This window comes from Python bivittatus, unplaced genomic scaffold (genome assembly GCF_059951505.1).
Source record: "Python bivittatus isolate LINGU-HERP-01145 unplaced genomic scaffold, Pbiv_v1 ctg000340_np1212, whole genome shotgun sequence".
NCBI lineage: Eukaryota > Metazoa > Chordata > Lepidosauria > Squamata > Pythonidae > Python > Python bivittatus.
The window spans coordinates 702,300-712,203 of record NW_028277056.1 but is presented as its reverse complement, the minus strand read 5'-3'; the positions used below and the strand labels follow the sequence as shown (position 1 = coordinate 712,203).

Below are 9,904 nucleotides of genomic sequence, written 5' to 3'. Positions count from 1 at the left end.
ATCGGTTTCAATGGGAGTTGCTTTCGTTGGGAACTGAGCACTGTGGTTTCTTACACAGAGATACAAGGGTTTGTTATATGCGTATATATATTTCCCTCACCGGGGGAAACGCTGATGGAACAATGTGCTTGGTCAGGGAGCAAGTCATGGAGAAGCGGGGAGACGTCCATCCCCGACCAGCGCTCTTGTACGGAGGGTGGGCATGGAAGAGGTGGGAGGCCATGAGAGCAGTGCAGAGCCAAACCTTCCTTCTGAGGGATGGAGACACTCTGCAACTTTATTACCTGCAGATCAGAAGACAAAGTCTCTGATCCAAACAGGAAGTCCAAATGTAATAATAACCAGGTTTGGACCTCACCGGAAGCTAAGTCCAACTGAAAGGAAGTAATTGAAATTAGTCCAACGCATTGTTCCATCAGCGTCAACCCTCCCGCCCCCGCAGCAGCCACAAACACAGTTGAGCAGCCACGGTCAACACTCTAGGTCATGAGATCATAAGCCACTAAAGCAGTGTTTCTCAGCCTTGGCCGCTTTCAGATGGGTGGACTTCAACTCTCAGAATTCCCCAGCCAGCCTTGCTGGCTGGGGAATTCTGGGAGTTGAAGTCCACCCATCTGAAAGCGGCCAAGGTTGAGAAACACTGCACTAAAGCATGTCCTCAGCAGTTAAAAAACACACACACACAGAAACAGGAATAAAGACTCGCACACAAAAGAAGAGTCGAGGACAGCGCAAGCCACGGACTTGGCTGGAGCAGTCTTTAAAGAGCTTTTGCGTTTTTAACCTCCTCCTGCGAGTCCACAGGGAGGGGACCCCTCTGATCTCCCCGGGGGACGATTCCTAAGCACCAGCGCGGCCACGCAGAGCCGGTCCAGACATGTGGGGTGAAGAGCAGCCTCTCCAGAAACGTCCTGGCAGGTTGGCCGACTCAGCTTGGAGCCAGCTGTCCTGCAGGGTTGCCCGGGGGCCAAGTTTTAAAGTGCTTGTAGGTCAGAAGCATTGACTTTTACATGGGACCTGGAAACGAATCCATAACTGGTGCAGGGTATCAGTGTTATGCATTCCCAGCATCAGGAGCCCATTAGCCCATGGGCCACTGTTCCTGGACCAGTTGTAATTGTCATAGACTCATAGAATCCTAGGGAGGGAAGGGGCCTTGGAGGTCTTCCAGTCCAACCCCCTGCCCAAGTCCTCAGACCATCTCGGGCAAACGGTTGTCCAGTCTGTTCTTGAAAACCTCCAGCGACGGAGCACCCCAACTCCAGGAGGCAGGCAGGATAGTTCCCACTGTCAGGAAATTCCTCCTTACTTCCAAGTTGGATCTCCCTCTGATGAGCTTCCATCCATTGCTTCTTGTCCTACCCTCAGGTGCCAAGGAGAATAAATCACCCCCCTCTTCCCTGGGGCAGCCCTTCAAGGATTGGAAGACTGCAATCGTGTCTCCCCTCAGTCTTCTCTTCGTTAAGCTAAAGTTACCTAGTTCCTTTAGCCAGATGATTTAGCCTCCAGACCCCTTGTCATCTTTGTTGCTCTTCTCTGCACTCCTTCTAGGGCCTCAGCACCTTTCTTGTATTGTGCTGAACATAATTCCTGAGTAGTCTTGAAAGGCAGCCCCTTATAAAGCACATTGCAGTAATTTATCCACTCAAACACTAACATACATCAGCAAAACTCACCAGGGGCTCCAGTCACCCTAACCCGAGGCTTGGGAGAATAACAACCTTTAACTGTGGGCCAGCTCCTCCTTTATACAGCTCCATCTTGAAAGCTTCTGCCTTTGAATAAAATGTGTTAATCATGAAAGGGGCTACCGGAGTCCTGATTTTTTGCCACCATAGACTAACACAGCTCTCCTCCTATAATGCCTTCTTCTCCCCAGAATCCTCTCTAATCTTAAATGCCACCTTGGGTGTCCAAAGACTTCTCTCCTCGATGCCAACTCCACATCTGCCCCTCTTCTCCTCAAATGTCCCTCCAAAGATCAGTGGGGAGCACAATCCAAAGGTTGCTGGTGTGCACAAATCACCAAAAAAACATTCACAGATAAATTGTGGGGATAAAAGGAATTATAAAGAATCTGTGATTTTTTTAAGGATAATTTCTGTAAGGTCCAAAAAACTATCACTTGGCTTCTTCCTACTAAATTTTCAAGACTGCAAAAACTTTTAGATACATCAGTAAGTTCTTTGCCCTGCAACATCAGGACGTTTTTAAAGCCAGAAACTTGCAGAGGGTATTCCGGATCTCCTTAGTTTTGATGCTATAGATGATGGGGTTCAGTGCTGGAGGAACCAGGAGATAGATGTGGGCCAGGAGAGAGTGCACCAGCGGGGAAGCATGCTTGCCGAATCGGTGTACCATGGAGAGCCCGATCATTGGGGTGTAATAAACTACCACAGCACAGATGTGGGAGACACAGGTGTTGAGGGCCTTCAGGTGTCCTTCTCTTGAGGTGATGCTCAAGACAGTCTTAAGAATCAGGACATAAGACAAGATAATGCATAGGGAATCAATCCCAAAGGTAGTGAGGACAACAAAGAGCCCAGCTCTATTATTGACTGTAGTATCTGCACAGGGGAGCCGGATTAAGTTGGGGTGCAGGCAGTAGGGGTGAGCAAGTAGGTTGGATTTGGACTTGCAGAAAGGAAGGCTTCTTAAAAGAAAGAGCAACGGAGTCATTAGGACAGCACTCCTCACAGCTATCCCCAAGCCTATTCTGGCAATCCTGCTGTTTGTCAGGATGGTGGCATACTGCAGAGGGTTGTAGATGGCAATGAAGCGGTCAAGGGCCATGGCCCAGAGAACCCCAGAGTCCATGAGGGAGAAGCAATGGATGAAGAACATCTGGCTGAGGCAAGCGTCAAGCCCAATCTCCCGGGCATCAAAGAGGAAGACACCCAGCACCGTGGGCAGAGTGGAGAGGGACACCCCCAGCTCACTCACAGCCAGCATGGAGAGGAAGAGGTACATGGGCTTGTGTAAGCTGTGGTCCTTCACAATCGCAAGGAGAACAACACTGTTTCCCAAGACGGCAATAGCATAGAGGAAGCAGAAAGGGATGGAGATCCAGATGTTTCTTGCCTCCAGTCCTCGGATGCCGGTCAGGAAGAATGTGGGAGAGGTGGCGCTCTGGTTACTGAGTGGGACCATGAGCGTCTTTTTCCCCCTCCAGCACCTGCAAGTACATGAAAACATCCATGAACATGGCGTCTGTGTTCTCTGATTGTTTGGTCCTGCCTAGGAGCCAATGCAAGGGAAGATAGCCTGCTGCGATTATCGGTAGCTAATCTTCATTTCAGGATCAGAAGTCTGATGAAATCAGGAAATCAGAAGGTCAGATTTGTGGAAGAGAGATGCTTTCAAAGCAAACGTCCCACCTGATTATTTCTCAGTTGCTAGAATTCAGCGCCCCTTCCTGCAAGATGCGATGCCACGAAAGGAGATGCTCCCTTCTCTTCTCTTGCTCTGGATCACTTGGCCTGACCCAGCGTGGGCCAGAGAAAGCAGAGGCCATAATGTGTTCTAGAACACTATGCGCGTTGAGGGCAACTGGGCATGTCCCTCAGCTTACAGGCAGGAGATTGGCTTCCTGAGCCTTTACTTGTCATGCGGCCCTGGCATTCTTGTAGGCAGAAAAGCCTAGTCTAGCCTGGTTCAAAGTGTGCGGCTGCATCTGAGCGTGCCTCAACGGCAAGCTCTGTCCATGGTCCTGAGCAGACGAACCGAAACCCTGCCCTGCTGGATGGGGCCCCTGGCCCATCTAGACCAGCGGTCTGTTCTCCCAGTAACCAGCTGACTGCCCAAGGAATCCGCTCATGTCCTGGCAGAGGCCCTTCAGAGGCAGTCGCCCTGCCATCCGGGCTAAGCGCCATTGACCCCCAAGACATTCCTAGCGGTCGAATCGCCTACCTCCAGAGCCCCACTCCTCCAGGAGGAGAACCCAGGGTGAGAGACAAACTTGTCTGGCACCTAGCGAATGGGTCTCTTCTAAAGGAAAAGGTCCCTCTTCCTCAGACTGATGTCCTCCTTCCCAGGGCACTCTCTGCAACAGCTGAGGAACGGTCACCCTGCGAGTGGACCTCAGCTATCCTCTCTGAGAGCCCTGTCGACCTGCCTCTCTGCCTCTCCTGCCTGTTCCAGTAGAAGTCCCTTGGCCTCATATGATCCAGCGCATTCCCTGGGCTCCAGGACCGCCTTGCACCGAGCATCCATGATCTCTGTCATGTTAGTCGTACTTGTGACACACGGTGCCCTGTGCCAAGCGTATCCTGCACTCTGCTGGCCGTCTACCTTCATTTCTATTTTTGAAGATATGTATTTAAATTTAATCAGTGTCTGGCCTGATTGTTAAAATATATTTTGGAAGATCAATTCTTTTTCTTCTTTTTTTATTTTTAAGTTTTTATTATTTTGGGGGGGGGCGTTTAGACTAAGTATGAATTTTAGCCCCTCCTCCCTCTCAAGGGCTCTCTGACGCCACCCCTGTTGTTGGGGAGCAGGAAGTCCAGTAGCCAGCCCAAAACACTCAGACACCCGACCAAACACGCAGATAAATCTCCCCCCGCCCACCCAAATCTCACACTAAGCTCCTGCTCTTCCGGCCTCCTTGTTATACCCAATTTCCAGCCAAGCTCCCTGCTTGGCCCCTGCTCCTCCTCGGCTCAGAGCAGCCACGCCAAGGGCCAGGCCCAATACTGCCCCTCCCTCAGGACCTTCCTCCCTGGCTTGGATTGGGGGAATGGCAAGGAGCAAACGTTCTCTACCCTCAATGAAAAGGAAATTAAGTCAAAGGCAGTGCTTTTATCCTGGCGTCCTGCTCTTGTCCACAGTCTGGATTCAAAGGACAAGGATCTTTGGCATAAAGGAGTTGGGCATCACAAACGCCGGTGGCTACAAGTGCCCCTGAGAGCAAGACTTGGCCCCTGCCTTTGTGGGACCGCAGTTTCCCCAGTGTGGAGCCATCCTGGGGCGCTGGACGCCACCTGCCAACCAGCACTTTGCTACAGGAAGACGGGGGTCCGCAGGATGACCTGGCCGGTGCCAGTCCTCCATGCTCGCCCCCTGCTCCCTGCCCTCTGCGGAAGAGCAGGCTGTGGAGGAACCATGGCAGGCCCCTGCACTGCCCCCCCTGCCCCATTTGAGCCCTTCCCCAGCACCAGCATGGCAGAGGCGCCAACCTTGATGCAGGCGGGGGAGGAGAAGGGAGGAGACGCGCGTGTTTTGGGAGCTCTGTGGCTGCCCGCAGCAGCCGAAAGAAGACAGGCGTTTCCCTGCAGAGGGAGTGGCTGGTCCAGAGGAAAAAGGTTTGGAGGCCAGCAAGGCAAAGCGCGACCTGGAAAGGTGCAGGAGCTCCACGTGCCGGCCATCAAAAAGCAACCGCAGAGGAGAAAACAGGAGAAGAAATCCCAGAGGGAGGAATTAAGACATAACAGGCTCTGCAAGAAGGAAGGATTGATGTACAATAGTATAGTATAAAGGCGATCGTAATCAGAATAGTAACTAAGTATAGAGGTCATTGTAATAGTGATAGGAATAGGAATAGGATGGGAGTAATAGTAGTAGACAGAGAGTATAGAATAGAGTAATAGGAAGCACTCACATACATATTTTTAGAAGTTCTACACCTCACTTTCATAAAATACCTTTGTTTTCCAAAACAAAAAGTCTCCCCGTCCCTTATGGGGAGATACAGAAGAAACTCCCTGGTCCGGGGTCCAGCCTCTGTGTCTCTCTTGAGTCTGGGTCAATCTGACGAGGTAAACCGGACCAGGGGCACCCTCCCGCTGCCCAGCCATTTCCTCGGCCACCCCGAAGCAGAGCAGGGCCCTCCAGGATCCCGCCTGCCTCTCTCTGCCCGCGAGCGGCGAGCAGGACCCTAGAGCGGCAGGGACCGCGGGGCGGGGGGGGGGCTGGCTCCAGCCCTGCCCAGGGGGTCTGTGGAAGCAGCCTTGGCAGTTCATCTGGCTGCTGCTCCTCATTCTAGTCTGAGCGTCCTCCTCCCGTGTAATCCATGGAAACGGCATGCGGCGGGTACATGAGAGTGGGCGGAAAACATCCGTGCCCTCTCATCCAGGGAACTTAAGGCCTGCCAAACGGGAGGGTGAGAGACTCGCTCCCTTCTCCAGGAGAAAACAAACATGAGAAACCAGGTCAGGATTTCTGCCCTGCCAGCACAGCAGCAACCATCAGTCTTGCTGCAAAACGGCATACATCGTGCGTGGCCCCACCGAAGGACAGCCAGCGCTCTCTGGGACAGGAATGAGCTCCTGCTACTTTTCCAGGTGGACCCTCCATTCAGGAGCTCCTGGGGTGAGGAAATGACTCCCCAGGAGCCACCCCAGGGACAGAGCTGCAGCCGAGGAGCCCAGGGTGCTCCTGCTGGGATTGGCGCCAGGCTCGAGGTGGGCAGTGCTCCTGGGGGGCCCGGGGGGGGGGCCAAGAATGGCTGTCAGAATGATGTGGGCCGTGCTTGAAGGTCCTCTGCTTGGCCCACCAACCAGGAGAGGCCTCCGAGCCCTGCCGATCTTTTCTTCCCTGCGAGGTTTCTCTGAACAGCAGCCTTACCAGGGAGGGAACGGGGGCTGCTGTGGGGCAAGAGCAGGTCCGCTGTGGCAAGTAAGGGATTAAGCGGGGCCTCCTTAGAGGGAAGGAGAGCAAGCAAAGGGAGAAGGAAAGGGGGCAAGCCATTTCGGGTGGGGCCACTGCCTGGCGGCTTTAGTGAGGAAGTGGCTGTAACGAGGTATGGCGTTCAGTATCTCCAAACAGGAACAGCCCTGAGTTGTTTATCTGTTCGTACAGCTGAGCGGTAAATAAGCAGTTCACGATCAGCTGGTTCTCTGCGTCAATGGGACCGAACATAATAACGTCCCCACATCTAGGACAGCCTGCTTGTACGAGCAGAAGAACCAATACGAGAGGCAAAAACCTCAGGATAAGAACTCCAGTTTTATTGTGACTGAGTGGGGCGGCAAGACTTTAGACTATGTTTGCTTCTCCCCAAAATAAACGTTGAAGAAATGCCACTTCTGGCCAGCTTCACCACAGGCATCATCTGAACCCCTCAAAAGTCAAAAGAAATGAAATATTTCATGGGGAAACACCCCACCCACCCCCTTTTCAATGCTAGGAATAACACAAGTGGTCTCATGCAGCTTAGAGAGTGGCTACTTGGGAAAACTTGGGAAGCGGCTGAAAGGCCACCCCCCCCAGTGCTTCCCCACCGCCCTGGAGTTTTGAGCCTGGGTCTTCAGTTGACAGCAGAACAAAGCCGCCATCACTACACAGACGGGTCAGGAGACGCCCCAATCAACTTTTTTGACTCATGAAAAGCTGCCACGTAACAGATTTTTGAAAGGGGGAAACAAGATCAGAGACGCGCCAGGGTGATTGAGCCATGAATTTGGAGCAAGCCGAAAGAAAAGACGGGAGCAGCTCACCGCGGCATGTGAAGCGAGGGACTCTGTGCCTGGCGCCTGGCACCAGCGGGCTTCTAAGAGACGCTGGTCACCGCCTACCGTGGTCCCTCCAAGGCCAGGCTCGTTCTGCCAGGCTTACGTCTCACCTCTATCCTGCCAGAGCTGCACTTCGCTGCTGTTGACTCTCCTCGGCCCCAGAAGACCCCTCCCTCAAGCAGCCCTGCTCAGAGGCACAGCAGCCTGGCTCCCTTTAGAGGGCATGACGGGGTCTCCTGGGGAGGACTCCCCCAGGCCAGGACCTGTCCCTGACTTGCCCAGGGCCGACCAGCTGGGACCACTCTCTGCCTCCTGATCTTGGGGGAGCTGATCTGCAAGGACAACCCACCTGGGGCTGGGGATCTGGCAGGCGAGTCTTCCGGTGGAGGCAGTGCGGAAGGGAGGGGAGGCGAGGTGAGGCGAAATCAACCTGGTGGCCTGATCCATAACACACCAGGTATGGATCCTCCCCGATGCCCAGCATTTTTCCCAGGAAGAGGCATTCAGAAGATGGATAAGCAAAACAGGCAGATTGTCCTGTTTCCCAGGTTCCTGCCTGCCCAGCCCACTTTCCAGCACTTCTTTCTTTGGCCATCTCTTTTCCCCAGAATATAAAGCAGTGTTTGTCAACCTTGGCCACTTTAAGACGTGTGGACTTCCACTCCCAGAATACCCCAGCCACACCTCTTAAAGTGGCCAAGGTTGAGAAACACTGATATAAAGACACCAGCAATAAAGGGGTCTTGGGACACAAAATCAGAAAAAGAAAGAGCCGTGTTCCCCCACCCCACATTTTCCCCTAACACTCCTCCCTCAAGACCAAAAGGGAATGCGAAGGAAGCCACAGCAGATCTGGATCTGTAGGGAAAAGGAGTTTCCTTCGAGGAGCGCTCCGCTTCCGGTGGCTGCATTCCCAACCACAGCGTCCTTCTGGGCTTGGTGCGAGGGTTTCGGTTTCCCAGGGGAGCCGATAGCCCTGAGCTTCCTGCGTGGTCTCCCACCCAAATGGGAACCAGGTCCAAAGTCGCGGAATTCTGGGGGATCAGCTGTGCCAGAGCTGGTGCGGAGATCTTCCCTGAGCAACATGTAAGAGATGTCAGGGCATACCCTGAAGCAGGAATTTTTGTCCATGCGAATGAGAATGACGGAGAATGACAGACAGATGGGCTCTGCTAGCTCAGGGGACCAAGTGCGCACACCTGTAGGGTGTGGCAGGTACACGACACAGCACAAACCAAAGTATATAACCCAATGCATCATGGGTGTTGGGTGTGGGGTGTCGGAGTGCTGAGCGTTGGAGTACGAGTTGTAAGTTCCGTAGACTGTTTGTAAATATTGTGCAGTCAAGGTCTGTGTATAGTTTTGCTACAACAGACTGTCGGCTGTTTATTGCATCGCACACGGAACTCCACAATGCGGTGTCTGTGCAACCCCAACAAGAGGCGCCCTTGAGCTGATCTCAGGTCTTGATTCGCCATGGCTGTCTTCGGGACTGTCTTCCAGCTTCCCAGTCTAGCCTATAGTTGTGGTTCTCCTGGTGGTCTCCCATCCATCCAAGATCCCACCCTGCTTAGTCCCAAGCCAAATCAGTGGATCTTCCAGAATTCAGCAGCAGCAGTGTGGGGGGGGGGAGGGAGGGAGGGAGGGAGGAGGGTCCCCCGGCTTCCTCTCTGCTCCCTTTGGCAAAAGCAGGCTGGGGAAGGGGGTGACCTTCCTGATACCTGCCTGGAGGGATGGCTTCTGAAGCAGGTGGCTCTCCACCCCCCCACCCCCACCCCCACCCCCCTCTCTTCACTCTTGGGAAGCCCGCACTGCCAACCTGAATCAACTCACGGGCATGCGAGGAGCACGAGGCAGGCACTCGCCAGGCCCCTCCCTCAAAGGTTGCCACCCATGCCTTCTTCGGAAGTCCCCTCCCGCCAAGGTCCAGCAGGCCCCACCCTCCGCAAAGGAAGGCGTAGCAAGTTGTGTCAGTGTATTGCGCAAACCTCCCCCACCCCCACCCCCACCCCCACCCCCACCCCCACCCCCACCCTGCCACAGGAGTTAATTTGAGGTCCCAGTTAAGTATGCTGAGTGGATGTGGATGCTCTTCTGAAGAAGCACCCCGATGTCTGGGCTGCAAAGAAGCCACACTTCCTTTCTGGCAGCCTCCAAAGCCTGGGATGGAAGAGGAGCAGGAACCAGGCGGGGTCTCTAGAGACAGCCAGAAAGGAAGGATGGCACAGACCCAGAGCTTGGCAAACTGGCAGCGCCTGTCGCTTTTCCACCCCCAGGACCGACTTCACTCAAAACAAATCCTATTCCTTTCCCTTCCCCCTCCTTCCCATCCCATCCCATCCCATCCCCCCCCCCCGCCCCATGCTTCATTTGGGTCTCATGTGGGACTTCAAGCCACCCAACAGGACTGGCTTCCCAGTCTCCCTTCCAGGACTGCACAATCAGGCAAGTCA

The 9,904-nt window shown here is 53.8% G+C and overlaps 1 protein-coding gene across 1 annotated transcript; it reads right to left on the bottom strand.

The window, feature by feature from the left end:
* Positions 1–2,199: 2,199 nt before the first annotated feature.
* LOC103061328 (olfactory receptor 51G2-like) lies at positions 2,200–3,150 on the bottom strand. Its single transcript, XM_007445192.3, has one exon. It carries the CDS (start codon positions 3,148–3,150, stop codon positions 2,200–2,202), a length of 951 nt encoding a protein of 316 aa, XP_007445254.2.
* Between the last annotated feature and the right edge of the window lie 6,754 nt (positions 3,151–9,904).